The 21,266-nt window shown below is 37.9% G+C and overlaps 1 protein-coding gene across 2 annotated transcripts in view; it reads right to left on the bottom strand.

Annotated features, from left to right (window-relative positions):
• Nucleotides 1-1,490: 1,490 nt before the first annotated feature.
• The window catches only part of LOC130435648 (protein jagged-1b), a 42,668-nt gene continuing 22,892 nt past the window's right edge, over nt 1,491-21,266 (bottom strand). The window contains exons 5-16 of one of the 2 annotated variants that reach the window (XM_056766413.1): nt 19,705-19,762; nt 16,330-16,584; nt 14,611-14,671; nt 14,371-14,501; nt 12,214-12,333; nt 11,628-11,741; nt 10,337-10,450; nt 9,326-9,439; nt 9,000-9,046; nt 8,674-8,841; nt 5,118-5,268; nt 1,491-5,026 (exon numbers count right to left, since the gene is read on the bottom strand). In XM_056766413.1, coding sequence (XP_056622391.1) covers nt 4,599-5,026; nt 5,118-5,268; nt 8,674-8,841; nt 9,000-9,046; nt 9,326-9,439; nt 10,337-10,450; nt 11,628-11,741; nt 12,214-12,333; nt 14,371-14,501; nt 14,611-14,671; nt 16,330-16,584; nt 19,705-19,762 — 1,761 coding nt within the window. In that variant the 3' untranslated portion in view covers nt 1,491-4,598. The remainder of the gene's footprint in view (nt 5,027-5,117; nt 5,269-8,673; nt 8,842-8,999; nt 9,047-9,325; nt 9,440-10,336; nt 10,451-11,627; nt 11,742-12,213; nt 12,334-14,370; nt 14,502-14,610; nt 14,672-16,329; nt 16,585-19,704; nt 19,763-21,266) is intronic. The other variant, XM_056766414.1, reaches the window with a different exon arrangement.

Here is a 21,266-nt window from a genome sequence, read left to right as displayed (position 1 = left end):
TCACTGCAGACACACTGCAGGGTAAATCAAATTTATTTTAGATTGCCAAGTTATTTGTAACCACATGTTTTATTCAGAACAAAATAGGATTTTGATAGGATTTTAGACCACCTTCCGAAGGTTATTGTTATTGGCACATGAGATTTCAAGTTTTTTTTTTGTATCTTTGGTTTTACAGATATGAGGTAATTACTTAAAATCGAAGAATGCAAAAACACCAGATGACCACTAAATGTCACTGCAGAGTTGAGATGAAGACTCCCTCATAGGGAGTTGTGCTCACATGAATGAAATAATAAACAGAACTCATGGCTTGCAAAAATGTTGAGCTCTTGGAGGCTGTTTATGAAAAACAACTTCTATTTAACACAGGAAAATGTCTTTGTTAAAGGGTCAGTTCACCCAAAAATAAAAAGTCTGTCATTTACTCACCCAAATCTGTTTTAGTTTCTATTTTCTGATGAACACTGAGAAAGACGTTTGGAAGAATGCTTGTAATCTAACACTTCTCGGCCACCGTTCACTACAAAAGTGCCCCAGAACAGTTTGTTTTCATTCTTCAAAATATCATGTTGTTCAACAGAGGAAAGACATTTTTAAAGCATATTTTCCTACTACGGTAGTCAATTGTGCAAGAACTGTTTGGTGACAAGCATTCTTTAAAATATATTTTTTCTGTGTTCATCCAAAAAAAAGAAATTCATACAGATTTATAGATATGATATATATCAGATTTGATATTTTTATAGCTTCATATAATCATGGGATGGTATGTTTTTCACTATTTATTCATTTTGTGGCGTATAGATCAATAAAGCCCCCCTAATTCTTGCTAGACACATATGTCTCATAGACATTTTAATGAAGCCCTCAAGCATATTTTCCATCACACGGGTCTTGAGTTTAGGGAGTACCAAAATTCTGACAGGAAGAATACTTATTTCAGATGCTGATGCGCTGTACAATGGAGTTAATGAGGGTAAGGCTGGGTATCCTGAGACACAGCAGGTGTGTGTCACTGGTTTACTGTGTGCCAGTGTGATCATTTATGTGTTTTATAAGGACTGAACTTCCTACATTTCCTCACGGACGGGTGGGAACAGGAAGGGAATAATTATATCCGCCCATTCCCTGTCTGTGAGAGGTCAAAGGTCACATTTGTCATATCCACAGGTCTGACACTCACACTCTCTGCTGACCTCTGACTCAGTGTCCCAGAAACGCTCCAATGCGCACAGTATTATGTTTATACTCTCCCACATAAAAAGTGATGTTTGAGTCTTAGGCAAATTGTTTTTTTAACAATTCAGTCAGATTTGCACAACTAAAATGTAACTTGTGTCTAAGTTTACATTATGAAGTGAGTGCCGTTAAGGGGAGGATCCTCTATAATTGAATGTTATTTTATTCACTCCACACATCTTACATAATGGCAAAATAGACAACAAAGAAAATGTTATACACAACAATATAGCGCTGATATTGGCACACATACACCCCAGTATAGACCACTTCGCAAAATGTAAACACTGGTTAAAACAGTATTTTTTACATATATAAGTACATCTTGAATTTTGATTTACATTTTGATTCAGTCCTGAACATTCTGTATGGTGTATTCCTCTTCAAATGTTTATGTAGGTTTAAAAACTGAAACAGAAAGTTCTGGACCAGAGTTGTTTACGTCTTCCAAAGTAGTCTATAGTCATTCTACAATGCTAATAAAATCCACTCATACACTCACAAAAACAACTATTTGCTTTGGTTGATAACTGCACTTTAATTACAATCCGATCTTGCGGCAAATACCCTCGGAGTGGAAATAGGAAATTAAAATGGTGACGTTTTGCAAGTATCCAGAGTACAAAATGGGAAAAAAACGTTATATGTACAAAATATATACAATGGCGCTATATACATCCATGTATTATAAAAATCATACATCATCAACATAAAAGGCAATAATTAGTGAGACTTTTAAAGACGTCCAGTTCCACTTCGTCAGTCTTTGCTGCCATCTTCTCCATAATTTGTTCTAATGTCAATCACGGGCACAAATCCACAGTTTACATTTTCTTGCAAAAATTAAAAAGCCAGGGAGTTCCAAGATAATGATAATGGTGCACAGCTTTATGGCAATGTATGGCAAATTTATCCATCCACAAAGACAGCCATTCTGTTCATTTAAAACCAGCCCAGACCCAAACCCAAGACACAGAAAAGCACCACAAGAGCAAAATCTAGACTAAGACCATATCTGCGAGTCCAAAAAGCAGATTGTCTATTGTAACAAACTCACGCGTATAAATGATGAATATACTGCAGTGTTCATTGTCTAAAATCTGATTTGCTTCGTGCACATCTCTGCAGGTGCAGGTTTTCAAAAGTATTTCCACTTCCAATGCACTGGAGAAGATTGAAGCAGAAACACTCCAAAATATGGATTGCTGACTGCAGTTTCCATTGTGTGGTCAGTCTTTATAAGAACACAAAGCTACAAAACGGACTCAACAGTATGTTAAAAAACGTCAGTGTCAAAGTCAATCAGTCATGCCATGTTTCTCTTATTGGCAGACAGAAAAGCTACCGTTCATACAGGATGGTTTAAAGACTTTGGCATTTAATAATTGGTAGAATGTGATCATTTTGAGTTCTAAGAAAAAAAAATTTTAAACCCATGTTTTGTAAACAACTTTTACATCGTCATCAAAATAAGTATGGCAACATTTTTGTAAGAATGATAGGAGCTATTTTTATTCCATAATATTTGAAGGAGCTTTAAGAGATGATTGAGGTGTTAAAGAATGTGTTGATAACCGCTTACCAGAAGCTAATGTTTAAGGTTTAAAAAATTTGAAATATGAAAATCTGTCTTACACAAACATAATTTTCCATGTATAAAACCCACAACTACATTTATCATATGTGACCCGGTCTGTGAAAGTCCTTAATCTAATTCTGAGATAAAAAGCCTTAAAGTTTGAATTCAATCATTCATTTTACATAACAACATACATTTATTTTTGACATGGCTTTTCTCAGTGAATATCATTGATTCCAAGATTATATTTTCACAAAATGTTCTCTAAACTATGTTGGATGGTTTTTATATAAAAAAACTGTTTTATATACACTATTATATATACTGTTATTTCAACCCATTGGATAAAAAAATGGACAAACCCAATCGTTGGGTTAAATTAACGACCCAATTATTTTTATATTTGACCAAACAATGGGTTAAAACAAACCAGCATTTTGTGTTGAAACAACCCAACAGTTGGGTATGTCCATTTTTGACCCAACATGGGCTGAAATAACCCAACATTTTTAAGAGTGATAGAAAAGTCAGCTTGGTTTTAACAGACTGGGTCACAGTTCCTGTGATTAAATTGACAGATTATCGTTTAATAGATAATACATATAAGAATTATGTAATAGTTCAATTGTTTAAGGTGTCAGTTGAATTTATTTGGAGGGGCCCAATAAAAATCTGGGGCATCAATGCCCCCCTAGACGTGGGACCTTATTTATAAAACGTGCGAACGCACAGACTTGATACGCAAAAATACACGGCTACGTTCATATGTATAAAAACGTTCTTTGACGTGAAAGAGTGCTTAGCACCACATCAGGGTCTGAGCAGACGCACATACTTTTTCTTGTCCGAGTGCTGCAGGTTTTTTGGAAATAAAAGTCATTCTTGCCGCTTGTATAGGAGTTGGACGTTGACAGATGCTCTTTCATATATCAATTACATTAAATCATTAAAAGGCGGAGATCTAAAACTGTTCAGATGTGCGCAATTTCACAATAATTTGCGATTTGTAGATTTCACATCCAATAGAGAGTTGTACAAACATTTTCTGTGCATACGTTCGTTCTATGAATCACGCGTACGCACTTTGAGAAATGATCGTAAAATCAAATTTAGGATGGTTTCTACGTGACCCTTGGCGTTGAGGTTATTTAAAATAACTTTGTTTAGCTGAAGAAAGTTATACAGTATACTGTACACCTGACATGGCATGTGAGTGAGTAGATGAACATTTTGATTCTGGGTGAACTACTGTATTCGTCAAAGTCATATTGAGTCTTAAATAAGACCTTTACACTTGACCCAAATCCAGATCAAGATACAAAATATAATCTAGAAATGCACTTATGAGACTCATAGATCATGCTTATTTGATCTCAAAAGGTTTTAAGAGGCTCCATCTCTGTTACACACTCACAAATGCACGCACACACAAACACAACCACGCTTATGAACAACCAAACAAAGGTGTACAAATATGAAGGGCACAACTGTAAACACAATAAAATACACTTAAATATCCAAAATTAAAAAAGGTTGAGCGACTGGCCTTTAAAACGCTGTCCTCATAAGCTCATTTTGACCTGTCAATATAGGGACCTCAGCTGACAATGGATTGGTCCTGTGCCAATATTCTCTTCTCAGATTGAACAGTCTCTGGTCTTCATAGTGCAAAGCTCAGAGACCAAGGTTCAACAGCAGAGGTTAATTAACAAACATCATCCACATCGAGCACAATCCTCAAAGCCAGGAAGTTTCCCTCCCGGCGGTCGAGAAACGGTCACACCTCCAGTTCCTGGTTGTCTGCATTGTGGATCCGATTTAGTTTCTCCCGCTCACGGTTGCTTATGTCCAACTTTGGCCCGTGGGCCGGTTTCAGAGCTGGGGAGGGTGCGGGCGAGGGAGGGAGAGTAAGTTCAATCTCTTCGCTGCAGGGCGCAGGCACTGAGGTGGGCACTGTTTGGGCGGGAGGTAGGAGGGCCACGCTGTGGTCGAGGTTACGGATGAGAGTGCAGAATTGCCGCTGGTTGTTGATGGCGTTGTCGTCTGGCACGGAAGTGCGCTTCTGCTCTTTGGTACGGTGACGGTGATGCAGACGGGAGAGCAAAAGTGTGCACACAGAGCAGCCGCCTGCCACGAGCAGAGCAAAAACACCAACCAACACCATATACAAACTAAATCCACTTCCACCTGGATTTGAAATCGCTCCTGAACAGTGACAAAGAGAACGATTAATTCAACAAAAAGAGTTACTTTACTTTTACATTTGTTTCTACCGTTTAATGATTTACATCCTAACCTTGGCAATGGGGACCTTGACATGACTCCTTAAGGCTCACACACTCGTTTCCAAAGTATCCTTCAGGACAGTCACACGTGTAGCCTCCTTCTGAACTGCTGCATGGCACCCCCTTCGGGCAAGGGTTGGGATTGCAAACATCCAGCACAGACTGAAATACAAGACATGTAATTAACCTTACTTACCATCAAAGAATGAACACAATGTAGTATCGACGTAAGCTTTAAGATCGACGCCAGAAGCTATGCATGAGTCACAACTTCATAACCATATACTATTTGTAATTCCAGAAAGAAGTCGGTAGAGCGTTGTGTAAACAGCGCAAAGGTTGTGGGTTTGATTTCCAGGCAACACATATTGATAAAATGTAATGCCAAGTTCACATTACAAGCGACTTTGTCACAGCAAGTCACCAGGGGTTGGCGGTTAGGATGCTAGTGGGCGTTCCCACCATAGACATAATAAATACCTAGACGCCGCATTGGCCGCTTTGCTCTGCTGCTGCGATACGTCAACAGTGCCATTAGTGAGGGCAACAGTGCACTAAAAGCCCACTGAACCCAATGGCAGAGCTGCGACTTTTTCGGTATTAAAAGAACAATCACTTTACATTTCTTAACATATTTCAATGGTTTACATAGAGTACAACTTTATCATGTCTCTAGTTGCTTCATATCTCGATAGTTATTGCCTACTTTAAAATCAAAGGTTGTCATAAGGAAACGTGAAATCCATTATTTGTGACACCACTAGATGACACCATGTCAGTGACATGTTATAGACAAGACAAGCAACAGAATAAATAACCACGTTGCAGTAGTCGAGAATAAAGCACAGACATGTAGAGATTTTTTTCTGAGATTTGTTCGCATCATTGAACAAGGTAATATAGTTTTATTAACGTATTTTATAAAAACTAATGTTTTTCACTATGGAAATGGCATTTTATGCAGTAATTTTTGACATTTTCATAGACAAAAAATATATCCGGTAAAACAAGGTGTATGTGATATAGTTAAACAAATAACACTCTGCCATTTAATGCAAGTCTGAAATAGTAGTAGGCCCATATAGTCATATAGTAAAGGCGAATTGTTTCGATTTTTCCTATGATTTTAAAGTGAACGAGCTGTGTTATGATCATGTGCATTTAATCCACCTTAAATTATTTCACATTAGCGATGTGTACACAATTATTAAGCCTAAATATTTGCATGAGTTTTAACTGTTCCGTATGACAATAAATACATTTTCAGTTCTAACCATCTTTAACTGGAGCCAAAACGATCCTGTACTCCACGTAAATAGAAAAGTATTGAAATCTGTAGAGATATGAAAACAATGTTTTGTTTTATCCAGAAAACTGCGGTTCCACCATTCACTCGTATGTCTTTGTAGTCGGCTTTTGCCCTCACCAATATGGCGGCGGTTTTGACGTACGATCCAGGTGACATTGAGGCGTCTAGTTAATTTATATATGTCTGTGGTTCCCACTACTGATGATGCTCACTGCTGGAGCTGATAGGAGAAGAATCACTTTAGCAAGCATCTTCTCTCCTATTGGCTGTTGCTCCCAAATGTCGCTCCTCATTTTCCAAAAGTTGCTATTGCTCGTGTCACCGGAAGTCGCCAGCTCTCCATTAAAATGAATTTGATCAATTCGCTTTGTCGCTTGTATTGTGAACGAGCACACTTTAGATGAAAAAGGTCAAATTTTGTCAAACTTCAAGTGCAACACAAAATGTAACATGCATGTCATTGTTGCAATTGAAATTGTAAACATTTTAACAATGTCAGTTCAACCCAATTCACATTTCTTTCAAAAGCATTTTTATACATTGTTGCATAGCAGTTTAATTTGTATCTTTTCATTTTTTTAAACCATGGCAGCTCAAATGACTATGTTCATATTTAATTGAAATGTTTAATATGCTTGCGTTTAATTATGAGGAACAAAATTATTTAAGATTCCATTTTTCTAAAAACAGTAAGACCACACTAGGAATAACTTGGTAGAGTACATACACATTAATACAAATGATGATGACAAAAAAAAGAAACATATAGAATACATAAAACATACTATTGCAATATGAGTCCTTGTTTACCGATTTAAGTTTGATACAAAAATTGCACAACTACGACTTAATAATTATCTACAGCAGACGCGATTTCTTTAAGACTGCAAGGGAAGCTCAGCTTCCCCTATAATTGTCAAAAAATGAATGGTCAACTATATGTACTATTATGTTAACATTTTATTGACTAAAAATGCGTTAAACACGTTCATCTCGAACGAAAACAATTTGGTTCAGAATCAGCTACTTAGGTCGGCTGACTCGATTTCCTTCTCATTCATTCCCGTAGCGTACAGTGCATTACTCTGTTGAAGCCCAGCGTCCATTGACTTCAATGGGGCTGCTTTAAACAGTTTTTTTCAGTGCTTAGAAACAAGACGGTCATTGGATAATGCTGCGATTATGTCCCGCCCACGGACGCTCAGCGTCTCTGGGATGAATGGAGGAGTGGGCTGGCCCGGACTCCGAGCGTCTGCCTGATGATTGGAGGGTCTGTCATCTCTTTTTAATCCACTTTTATGTCCTAAAACGCTCATTTTTTGGGGGTCGACAGCTTATAAAAACGTATTTCTTGTTTTTTTTAGCTTGTTTGCTATACACATTGTCACATATCAGCTTTTAGACATTTTTTTTTGTTATAAATCATAAATGACAAGGAGGCGGCAGCTTCTCGCAATGCAAAGAGACGGTTGGTGTGGGCGTGGGCGTGGTCTTCAGATTATGACGCGTATCACTCTGTGTCTCCATTTCCAACTCAGTCCCATCGCGGATTTTGCATGTGTAGTCGAAAGACAAACTGCTGCAACCTTCATCGTATATTTCACACAATTTCACACCACATTCATTGTTTCAGTTTAACATAATTCCCACATTTCCTCCCGTTGAGTTAAATATATATATATATTAGATTGTTTGTTCATTAATTCATATAGTCTGAACTAGCCAGCTAGCAAACTGCACATGATGGCAGACAGTGCTAATATTGTCGACCTGAATTTGGCAAAGCCATTAGAAAGTCTTTCTTACGAGGAGAAACTTAGAATTAAACAGCAGGGCAGATCAACACCTAAGATTGATTTAGTGCAAAAGATAGGGAAAAGTAACAGGTCTTTTCAGCTCTCCTGGTATGACAAAGTTAGCTGGCTGACTGGAAGTGCTGTGAAAAAGAAAATGTACTGCTGGCCATGTCTCTTGACATGGGTTACAGAGCATTTTCTTGAAAAGGAACGTAGGGCAGAATTTACATATAAATAAATGGACAATTTTTATGATTTAGGCCGAAAATGAGCTTCCCCTCTTTAAAAGATCAGCAGCCGCCACTGATCTACAGTATATAAAACAATGTTACCTTAAGCTTTACATTAGGCATCTAACGCTCAAACTTGCATTAGTTGCCCATAATGCAAAATATTACATATCCACCCAAAAGGTCATGGCTCTGCCAAAGCAATGTTATCATCGAACATAAACTCACTCACCTCACAATAAGTGCCACTGTATCCCATCAGACAGCTACAGAACATGCCTCTGCCACCGTGACGCTCCACGCAGTGCCCTCCATTCACACAGGGGTTGCTGTCACAGGCATTCAGCACCACCTGACAGTGTTTCCCAGAGAACCCTGACACGCATTCGCACTGAGAGTTCTGCACACAAACAGAACATGTTAAACATACATTAGACATACTGAAAGAGGAACGGTTAAATCTCAGACTAACTTCACATCCATAAGACAAAAGTAAGCTTATGAAGGAATGTCATTGTGTCATAATGTGAACTGCACAAAATGAACAGTGTATCTAACCTCACAGCGTCCTCCATTCAGACACAAACCCTGGCAGCTACTGTTCCCTGTTGAATAGAGAATATTTACAAAAAATCAATAGGCAACAAAGTGGAAACCTGCAGAACATTGAGTTTCAGTGAGAAGAGAGAGACTAGCTAACTAAATTCAGTTTGCTCAACAGAATATGAGTTTATCAATAAAATAGACTATGATTTTACGACCAAAAGTACTGGTACTCTGTTCCAAAATGTATCTCAAGAGGCATCATCGTTAATGTCTGAAATATGTAAATTCATTAAAATGCTGGCCTTTCATAATGGGTTTTCGCCACTTCTAATACTTACGAATGTCACAGTTTGGCCCTGACCAACCAGGAAGGCAGTCACACAAATATCCTCCAATCAGATTACGGCACGAGCGAGCATTGACACACACACCAATCTCACATTCATTAGTGTCTGAGGACAGAAGGCAGAGACCACACACGCAGTTAAACATGCATGTAATGTGTTCAATGTTAAACAGTAAAATATGATGTTATGTTATAAGGCACATCATAAGGAGTGTTAAAATGATTCATTTCATTAAAAAAGTATAGAAAAAATGATTCACATGCAGCATTAATATGTCGTTCAACTGTGTGGTCACATGTAGCTTAGAAAAGAAACTTCTAGCACAGTTGAGGAGTCCGTACTGATTGAAACACACATCTTGCCTCCAAAGACTGATCTTTTCAAACCGACGCTACCGGCTGTTTTCTGTCACTTTGACACATGGCTACATTTCACAGAGCAGTTGGCAGTCCAGAGAGACTGAGCTGAGACTCGAGAGAGATTTTCCCACCAGTCAACAACATTAATGGAAGATCCAGCCATATGTCATGTCGGAATGGTCTGATCTGGGTTAACGGATTAGGTTTGGGGATAATGAATAGCAATTTCAATGTGCTTTGTGCAGATATGCAATTTGGGAATTTATTTAGCTCGACCGAGCATTGCGCTAACAACGGCAAGGTCGCAGCTTCGTTTCCTAAAGAACACATGAACTGATCAATGCAATGACGTCATGATTCAGTTGATGTATTTTTTCGTGGTTTTCTGGATTGAATCCCTTGATGCAAGTTAAGTTCACGAACCCCCCCGAGTGTGAGGTGAAGAATACTAGCATAAACAAGTACAAACAGGTTTTGACCTTACTAACAGGTAATGACAGTTCACAACAAGATTAGACAGGTAGAGGCAGGTTTCATCAGGTTAAGCTGAGGATGAGTATGGGGAAACGCAAAGTTAGGCAAGTGTAGACATGTATGGACGGCTGAGGACAGGTAAAGGTTGTGCATTTCTCTTTATACCCACCGAGCTGGCAGGTTCTTCCGGTCCAGAATGGAGGACACCGACATTGAAAACCCTGAGGCGTCTCTTGACACGTAGCCCCAAGCCCACAAGGACTGGAGTCACAGTGCAACAGTGCTGCAGAGAGAAGACATGTTCTCTATCTTAACAAAAATTACATTTATAGATCATTTCTTGAATCTGTCTGCTTGTTAATCCATCATTCTGTCTGATTTTAATATATATTTGCATCTGGGAGAGGACAAGTGCAAATAGCCTGATATGCTGTGTGTGTGTGTGTGTAAACGCTGGAGATGTCGCTGTGACATGGATGAATGGTATAATGATTATGGGTTCTAGTAGCGCTCTTTCTTTTGTTATTCCTCTTCCTCACCCTGTGCATTCTGAACAAACACAGATAAATCAAACCCGGAGAGACACAGGGAGTAGGTGAAAAAGACTATAAACATAAAGCCCCATAAAGAGGGATTAAAAACAGAAAAGTGCAAGGAGTAAAGATGACAGAGTGGTGGGAGTTACAAACCAAGTATAGAGGAAGAATAGAGGATCAAATATTTATATAATATATATAAACAGTTGATAAATGCATCTAAATTCAGTTTATTAACAATAAATTAAGGGGTAAGAAAAAATCTGTCTACATTAAGCAAAGAAAAGTGAATAATGGAGGAAAAAGACATACATATGATGATATGCCGTATATATTCACCAGCAGACTATTTGAAACTTATTTTCAGTTTTTCTGAATTTACTATTTATATGTTTGTGTTTAGGTCAAAATATCATTTTTGTTTAATCACTGTCTTTATCTTTAGTCACTCTTAGGTAATCATAAGAATTAAAAAGTGCCCTGGGATCGAACCCACAACCTTGCGATGGTAACGCAATGCTCTTACCACTGAGCTACAGGAATCATCAATCATCAATACAGTGTTTTTTTATTTTCTGAGGTTGGGGGACCTATTTACGATATACAAGTTGTTGGAAATTCATTATTTCCTATCTTTATTTCTGTTGTAATCTCTCCAAGATGCCTTTCAAAGTACATTATAGTGATGCCATATACTGTATACAAATACTACATTGTTCTCTAAACAATCACCCAGACTTCTAAAAGCGGATTGCACAAATGTACATCATCATACTATGTGATTGCTGGTTGTTTGTTCTCCAATTAAGCAGATTTATTTTGGTATATTCCTGAAAGCAATCGGCAGCGGCAGTACAGGAAATAGCAGCCTTTGACTGATGCTGATTGTTGCGTGCGTGCGTGTGTGTGTGCGTGTGCACATACAGGCGGCACAGGTGGGTCCCTTCCAGCCCTGTGTACACACACAGCTGAATCCTGTTGGGTCTTCAATACATGTTCCACCATTCTCACATGGGTTAGAGAGACACGCATGCTCCACTGTTAGAAAAAGGAGATTTGTTATTTTAGTCATGCACCTGTTTTTCCAATAACACTTATCAAAAAAAAGGACCTTTGCAGGAAAACAATGACGTGTGCTTTTTTTTAATTAGTCATTATCTAAAACGTCCTGGCTTTGAGGCAACTAATCCTAATGCAAACCTAATGTTAATGTCTTATCAACACCTCACAGAGCCACATGACTCTCCACTCATTTGCACAGATGAAAATTATAGAAGAGGGAAGATATAATGAGTTAAGCTCAGGCAGGGAGACATGGTAAAAAAAAGCAACTGTGCTAATGACATTCACAGCTCCAAAACTCCATAATAATACTTCTCCTGCTGTCCCTTTAAAACACATACTGTACAACACATTTACATTATTCTCTTGGTTTAATTCTGTTACCACACATATTTTGATAAGATGCGACAGGCTGAATTTTTACTTGTGATTAACAGGCTCTGCTCACCGATGTCACAGTTGCGGCCATGAAAACCCTCCTGACAAACACAGAAGTACTCGTTGGGTTCGGTGTTGGTACAAGTACCCCCATTCTTACATGGTTGATGATTACCACAATAATTCAGATCTGCATGTCGGATGGAGAGAGATTCAGAGAAAAGGAGAGAGAAAAGACACTGATTAGTAATTTGAATACAACATTCACATTTATTCATTTATTCGTATTCTGTCAGTGGTGCTTCAGTGGTACAGATCTCTACAACTGACTGGAAATGAGGACATCTCATACACTTTTCATGATGGATAAATCTAGTGTCTGTCTGCATATTCAGTTTCAATGTAAAAATCTCAATTATGAAAGTAAAATGGTTTGCAAATTTAATGTAATTTGACTAGATATTTGACTAGAAATTACATGCATCAACACAAAAGCAAAAAACCCTCAAAGTCAAAAACTCACAATGTCTCTTTCCCAATGACAAAAAAACAACTAAACACAAAATTACGTACAAATCATTGGTAAACATCATTATTAATTATAACTAAAACTGAGGATCGTCTGGAGACACATCCCCTTCTGCTCGATTGCTTATCGTGAAAAACAAAAATCTGTGAACATATGGAACCTCTGGTATACAAAATTTTATTTTCCCTGCGCAAAGCTTTGTTGTGTTTTGGATAACTATTATTTATAAACAATAATTTTAAGGTTACACTCGTGAAGTTACACCAAATACCAGTTTGGTCTAAACTTAAATTGAGTTTGACATTTTCAGAGATTGTTTAGATCTAGTTTGTTTCAGAAATCAAACATTGTCTAACCATGAGTTCAAACTAGGTTACGCCTGAGAAGATGATTTAAACATTACCCAAAGCACACAAGCATACATAACTGGAAGAATTAAAAACACAACATACAAATAGACAGAAGTAAATGAACAACAGTGCTGATGGAATATGATACAGAACTGACTCCTGAGATCACGTTATGTGTGTTGTGTGTGTGAGAGAGAGAGATAGAGAGAATCAAGATCAAGCCATTATCTAGAGTTCAGTGCCCTCTATTCATCTTTGTGGATGTGTGTTTGTGTGTGTGTGTGAGGGTGTGACAGTGCCGCTAACATTACCGTTGAATGGCAGGAGTCTGTTTAAGCATCCGCCTCTGAAGAAGCGGCGAGCTCACATTCCGTTTACCCAAGACTATCAGCTTACACCTGTACAAAGCTCTGATCAAACCCCACGCGTGGGTTCATTACAGCTAAACTGGATCTGTTTACACAAATGTTGCCTAGTGTGCACTAAGGTGTGATGAACGCCAAGGTTATAATAGTGCGGGAATGTTGTGGACATGTCATTGGGTTTTGTTGAAAGCAGGTTTGTATGCTTGAGGTCAACAAATCCGCTGATATTGAAAACACTGATCTTGACAAAGGCAATGCGTGAAAGCATATGATTAAATACGGTTGACACTTGTTTATGTTGTCATTCTGCTAACTTCTGTAACCACGTGCACATTACCCAAAAAACAGTCACCAAACCACTTGAACCTATGTGCCAAAATTATTGACAGGCAAAAAAGTGTTTCTGTCAAAAAAACATCAAGTGCTCTTCTGCTCCTCCAGCGATCGTACAGGTTTCGGAAAGTTAAAAGCTAAAAAACGCTTAAAGATGCCAGACATGAACCGCATGCAGTGAGTGAAACTGATGTCTGTGTTTGGCTGACAATGTGCTTTAATTCAGCCTACCCCTCCCCCCCGCATGCGCCGTATGATTTCGGAAGTAATCGTTCAGCTTTATCTATCTTTTATAAATGTGATACAACTAAATACTCTTCGAACATACAACGTATGCAAAACTACTCTATGAATGAATATGAATATGATGAATATGAGTTTGGCAGAAACCACGAGTGTTAGGGCGGCTTTAACCAACATTTCTGACTTTTAACAGCTTTATCCTTTTCATCTTTTTACAAACTTTAGACAGTTAAAACATGTAGAATTTTTCATCCAGAAAGTTCAAAACAAATTCTGAATCCTAAAATGTTCAACACATTTATTAAGTTGTTTGTATAGTTATATTTATTGATTATCAACTGACAGATAAAACACATACAAATACACATACATACACAAACATCAACAAGATGCAGGTGTCATCTCACCTTTATCACAGAGCAGGCCGCCCCAATTTGTATCACACATACACTTCCAGGGTTCAGTGCAAGTGCCATGATCACACCCAGGAAACGTCTCGCACTCATCACACAGGTCACCCTTCCAGCCATAATGACACCTACAGAAAGAGAAAGAAAGACAGAGAGAAGAATAAGAGAGCAAAATCACAAAAATAATTAAAAAGGTATTGCATGTGGTATGTGTTATAATTTTATCTTTGGACTTACTTGCATTCTCCAGGCTCATCGCAGGTGCCGTGTTCCAAGTGACATCCTTGCTTACACAACGCTATGATGAAATCACAACATATGTCATGTACATACACAGACAGCATTGGTTCGGTTAAGTAATGATGTCAATAGCACAGGTGCCACGGAGCAGAAAAATTATTGTAAAAACAACATTATTGTTTGCAGCTGTGTGGTTATTTTGTCGTTTATATGCACAGGGACTAAGTCATCAAAATGTTTGAGGATGATTATTAGTATCATCAGGTAATAATAAACCTAATGAAATCCACAAGAATGATGCCGCTTGCAAAAATGGACCACAAAACCAGCCTTATGTAGCACAGGAACATTTTTTAGTGATAGCCAAAATACATTGTATGGGTCAAAATTATAATTTTTTATTTTATCCCCAAAAATCATTAGGATTATACGTAAAGATCATGTTCTATGTATTTTGTAAATTTTCTACCGTAAATATATCGAAACTTTGTGAGTGGATGCAGCAAAATTGCTTACAAAAATGGCCTGTAACACACTCGCAAACTTGCTATAGTCCAATCAAGATTGGTATCAATATGCTAAGCTTAGAATTTCAGCTTTCAGGTTCATCTACTCTCCACACTGTCTTTACAGCGGTAAACCAATAGAGAGTATTAAAACAAACCTGATTCTACATAGCAACCGCCTGCTACAGCACATTTAGATTTTTCCACCCTCAAACTCCAGAGTTTTAAACAGTTATATCTCAGTCAAATATTATCCAATGCTAACAAACCATACATCAATAGAAAGCTTTTTTATTCGGATAATGTAAAAATCACAATTTCAAAAATTGAACCTTAAGACTGGTTTTGTTGTCACGTGAACCATATACTCTCCAAAATATGTATTTTCATACTACACTACTATCATTATAGTATTGTCATGGTTCTCGTGGCAAGACATGGCAGGAGAACCCAAGTGCAGGCAGGACTCAGACGTGAAGGGGTTAACAGGGGTTTATTAAACAGAACAAGACTATACAGAAGGCAAAAGGACTAAACAAAACCCACAATGGGAAAAACAAGACAGGATAAATAATAAACTTTAACAAGGACACTGACTTACTAGACTATAAAACAAACACTTGATACAAACACTTAACTTACACTTACTATGACAAGGGGTAAACAGGAACAAGGTAGGACAATGGCAAGAATACAGCTCATACCACTACGGGTACAGGAACAACTAACAAGAAGCTACAATGCAAGGTAAGACATACAGCATACAGCATACATCCTACAGCATACAATGAACGTCCACAGGACAACGAAACATGAGGACTCTTTATAGGGAACGAACACAGGATAATTAACAAGAAACAGGTGCTGGGGATTAAGCACTCAGGGAAAGCTGACAAGGAGTGAAGAGGGCGGGGCCAAAGACGAGACACGAGAAAGAACTGTCTTTCCCGCATAAAACCATCAGGCAATGCCATGGCTCCACTCGAGACAGGAATAAAACATGACATGATAGTGGAACCATGACAAGTATATACACACACACACACACACACACACGAGTATACAGTATGATAATGGACATCAAAACCAGTCTAAAGGGTCAATTTTTGAAATTGCGATATAAATATATATTTATATATAATAATATAGTATAGTACATTTTTTAATACTATCATTGACACCACAGTATGTAAAATCTTGATCCACTCACCCTGTGTGCACTCTGCTCCAGTCCAGCCCTCCTTACACACTTTGGTACCAGAAGGATCACAGTCGAAATGGCCGAAAAAGTCGTCGCGTACACGGCACAGCTTGTTGCAGAATGGGCCGTAGTAATTGGTATTGCAGCGGAAGCGTAGACGATATTCAAGTGTGAACATGCGGCCATGATGGGGGAAAGACTGCCACTGTTCACCCGGGTTTAGCATGGAGGACAGCAACACTCGCTCTATTAATTCCTCCCGACCTGAAGGAAAAAACAGAGAGAAATTAATGTATGTCCAAATCTTCTTGTTCTTGCAAGCCATATAAGTCAACTGGTAGGATAAGGTAAAGGCACTAGAAAGAAAATAGGCAAACTTCCCAGGGTAGACATGTACTGCTAAAATATGTATCTTCACTATGTAAATACATATATATTTTTTTTAATATTTTGATTTTATTAGCTACAATTTTGACCTGTTATCCTTCCAAAAGGTTTCCCAGACACTATAATTCAACACCCAAGTATAAAACTGAGAGAAGAGGAGCTTCCAGTTACATTTAGTGTAATATAGGATAATACTGAAGCTCCTTGTCAACAATGGGAGACTGGGTTCATTCTTTCTTTTTTCTCTTCCTCTTTAGTCCCTAGTGTATTGTATTGGACAGATCTATTGATCAGCCAAGTTCTCCCAGACAGTCTGTTTTGAATCCGGTCTCACAATATATTATCTCTGAAATAGCACACTGAATGTAAAGAGACAGAAAGAAAGAAAGTGTGGAAAGAAATGAGGGTGTGTAAATTATGACAGATTTTTCATGTTGGGTGAGCTGTTCCCTTCAACACCACAGCATAAAGAATGTGCTTTCATTATCATTTGTTTACGTCAATGATGTTCGTTCCACACAGCCAAGAAAAGGTGTTTGACTGAAAAAAGAGCTTAATAAAACGCAGATGTAGAGCCATCTACATGAATTTAAGAGTGAAGATTAGGGTGCAAATGAGAAATTTCCTTGGTGCTCTCTTTTGTGTCCTTGGTGCTCTCTTTCCCTCAGACTCTTTATCAAGAAGGTATTGCTTCAGGTTGGACACTGTTTAAGACTGTTGAAGCTCTATGGCGCTCAGAAACATGGCTTGTCATAATCTAAAGCTGGCAGAAAAAGGTCTCGATAATTCTACACACACGTCATTTAGAGTCACACCTCAGCCCAACTAAGCCTCACCTCACGGCAGACAGAATATAAATCCATCAAACGAGAGAAGGAATGGATATAGTATATGAAAAGAAATGACATGAGCTGGAGGGCTGAGAGATTGAAAGATTAAGGGAGAAGGAAAAACGGGTGGGGGATGAGAAGAAAAAGAAGGGGAAGATGAGAAAATTATAATAAAAAGGGGACTTTCAGGTGAAATGAAAGTTAGGAAAAAAAAAAGAAAAAACATTAATAAAAAGACAAAGAGAACAAGGTTAATGAAAAAGAATGTGTGCGTATCAGGATGGGACTGAAGCTTTAACATAGTGATCTTAAAGGGACAGTTGACCAAGTTCTGTTATCATTTATGCAGTCACATGTTGTTCCAAATCTGTTCACAATTCACCACCATTGTAGGAAAATTTCATTTTTAAATGTCTTTGTTCTGTTGAACAGAAAAAAAGAAGATATTTTAAAGAATGTAGGAAAGCGATGAACAGTTATAGCTACTGTAACTGTCCTGCTACGGTAGTCAGTGGTGGCCAAGAACTGTTTGGAAATAAGCATTCTACCAAATATGTTTCTCTGCATTCAACAGAACAAAGAAATTTATGCAGATTTGTAACAACTTGAGGGTTGTTAAAAGATGACAGAATTTGTATTTTTAGGTGAACTGTCCCTTTAAAATCTCTGAGACAGTCCAAAGGCTCTGGTCTTGATATAGTTCACCTAGACTTGAAACAGTCATAATTCTTCCACGCCCATATGCTGTTAGCTTTTCCATGGAATGCAATGCAAATTTTTAATCACCTTAGGCCATATGTAACATCACTAATGCAAAACATTATCAGTTTTCTATTTCGTTGTACATAAGCTCAGTACAAAGATAGAAAACCTTAAGTCGAGTATCTGAGAATAGAAATGAGCTTGCGTTTCAAATTAGTGGTTTGTTACAGGGATACTTCACCCAAAAATGAAAATTCTGTCATCATTTACTCACCTACGAGTTGTCCCAGATGTGTAAAAATGTCTTATATCTGATGAACACAGAGAAATATATTTGGAAGAATGCTTATAACCAAACAGATCGCAACACCCATTGACTACCATAGTAGGAAAAATTACTTTGTGTTGTATTGAACAGTAAGAAAAAACAATGGTAGTCAAAAGTGCCCCAAAACTATTTGCTTTTTTTCTACATTCTTTAAAATGTCTTCTTTTGTGTTCAATAAAAAAAAAATGATAAAGTATTTTCTGCTTTCCTGTAGCTCAGTTGTAAGAGCAAGGTTGTGGGTTCGATCCCAGGGGACTGCAAATACCAATGTAAAATGTATAGGATAAAGCAATGTAAGTCGCTTTGGATAAAAGCGTCTGCCAAATGCATAAATGTAAATGTAAGTATTTTTTCCTACTATGGTAGTCAATGGGTGTTGATATCTGTTTGGTTATAAGCATTCTTCCAAATATCTTTCTATGTGTTCATCAGAACAAAGAAACGTATACACACTTGGAACAACTCGAAGGTGAGTATCCTTGTATGACACCGTGTCTACACCGGATGCGATGAGACAAGAGAACGCAATAGAACTAATTATAATTTTACATTTTGTCCATACTGTCCGGTGTAGACACGGTGTGAGATATTTTCAGGATTATTTTCAACCTTTCTGATAGGATGTTTGTGCATGCCCATACCACCATGGTTTGGTTTTACAAAAGATGAATTGGCAATAGTCCAACAATTAAAATATATCTCATCATTTCTAAAGCACGCGTGAGCACATGTAATTTATGCATTTATTCATTGAAGAGTCTGCCACAACTCTGTGTGAGAACATAACTGGTGTGTGTGTGTGTGTGTGTCTGTGGGTCAAATGTACCAACATATTTTCAGTCATGGAGCTTTTCTTCAATTATAAGAAGAAACAATCAGAAAGCAACACAGGAAATGAAAGAGTCAAAGTCGGTGACCTCTTCTCCTGTAATCCCCTGAAGAAAGCATGATGGGTAAATAAAGATTGTCTCTGGTGTTTAAAAAGTGTCTTTCCATCTCGCCGTCTCTGAACTTTTATAGTACCACAAATCTCTTGTGCAACTAAGAGATATCTTGTGTGAGGAAGCATATGATCCATGGGTTTTAGTTTTCTCACAGGCATGCACACACACACGCACCTCACCATCATCATCATACCTGACTCCGATGTTTCGTTGTCATGATCCAGTGCCTCAATCACAAGTGAAAACGATTTCTAGACAAAAAGAAAACAAAGAAATGCACATTGGTAAAATCAAAGTTTGTTTATATTGTCATATTAATACATTGTTATGTTCATGTATGCTTGCAAGTTTTTTTGTATTAGGTTTAGAATTCTTGTAGCTAACTGTGTTCGCAGTGAAAAGATTGTGTTTATTTATATTTTTTAGTAACCGTTCACATTCATTGCATCTTATGCCATAATAAAAGTCAGTGGTGTGAAGTTATTCGGTAAATTCCAAATATTCTGGAAAAACAAATGGACATGACATTTTTCATTTTTATGTGAACTGTCCCTTTAAGAATGTAGAGTTTGAAAAACACAAATTAAGCACAGATGTGAAATCGTCCAACATTGCTGTTGGTGGCGTGCTTTTAAATCTGGTGGTTTAAGTTTTTATAAGATCCACTTCAATCCACCGGGATAACAGAGCGTGACACGCTAAAAACAACAAATGACCAGAAAACAGCAGTATGACAGCATCGATTGGCTGTACCACAGAGACCACTGCTGTCTGTAGTCACTCAATAAACCATCATCACTAGACACCACGCAGTCCTGAAAACTCAAACAAATAGAGCACTTTAAACACTGCCGCATTGAGCAAGCGTCCCACGCCATTAAAACTTAAACGGGCAGATAACCAAATTCTTGAGTGTACGGGAATGAACAAACAGATACAGACTAACAGAAAGAATAAACAAGTGAGAAAGATACCATTTTATTCTTCCGCTACATGTCCTCTAAATGAATAATTCAAAGCTATACTGTGGTTCTTTGGTGAGGGAGGACCAAACCCTGCGACGCAAATCACACAGCTGCAGCACTCTGGGTAACAAAGTCTAAAAGGCAGAAAGGATGTGCAGGCACGTCCGTCTCTTAAGAGGAGAGGAGTGATGTATCTGAGAGAGGTGTGAAGAGGGGAGAACACATGAGAGTGGGGGAGGCTGGAATAAGCGCACATGATAAAATTGCAGTTGAGCGAAAGTGATTCAGTGATTGAATGACTGACTGGGAAATGGACACGAGATTAGGAAGAATGGGTTCATGTGACTGAAAAGGCTCATGGGTATTTCACACTCAAGCACCCAAACACAGCAGAACAGTACTGGAACCCATATTGAAAGTACAGTTCACCCTTGCGTCATTCAAAACATGCATATGACTCTTTCTTCTGTGGAACACAAATTAAGATATTTTGAGAAATGTCTCAGTGGTTTTGTGTGCATAAAATAAAAGTCAATGAGGTCCAATGTTGTCCGGTCACGAATTTTTTTCAAAATATCATATTTTTGGGTGCGCAACTTAATTGTGAGTAATCCCTTTAACAGTGACCATGGTTTTCAAGATCTTCTGTGTCCATTATCTACATAGTGTAAACGGTTATTAATACACTGTATGGCAAGCATGCTCAGACAGAAAAATAGTACAACACCTTTGTGTAAATAAATGTGTAAGCAGTGTTAAGCACTTAATAAATGTTTCATATAAAGATCTT

This window comes from Triplophysa dalaica, chromosome 14 (assembly GCF_015846415.1).
Source record: "Triplophysa dalaica isolate WHDGS20190420 chromosome 14, ASM1584641v1, whole genome shotgun sequence".
NCBI classification, from domain to species: domain Eukaryota; kingdom Metazoa; phylum Chordata; class Actinopteri; order Cypriniformes; family Nemacheilidae; genus Triplophysa; species Triplophysa dalaica.
Note: the sequence above shows the minus strand (reverse complement) of the source record. Positions and strands in the feature narration are given on the sequence as shown.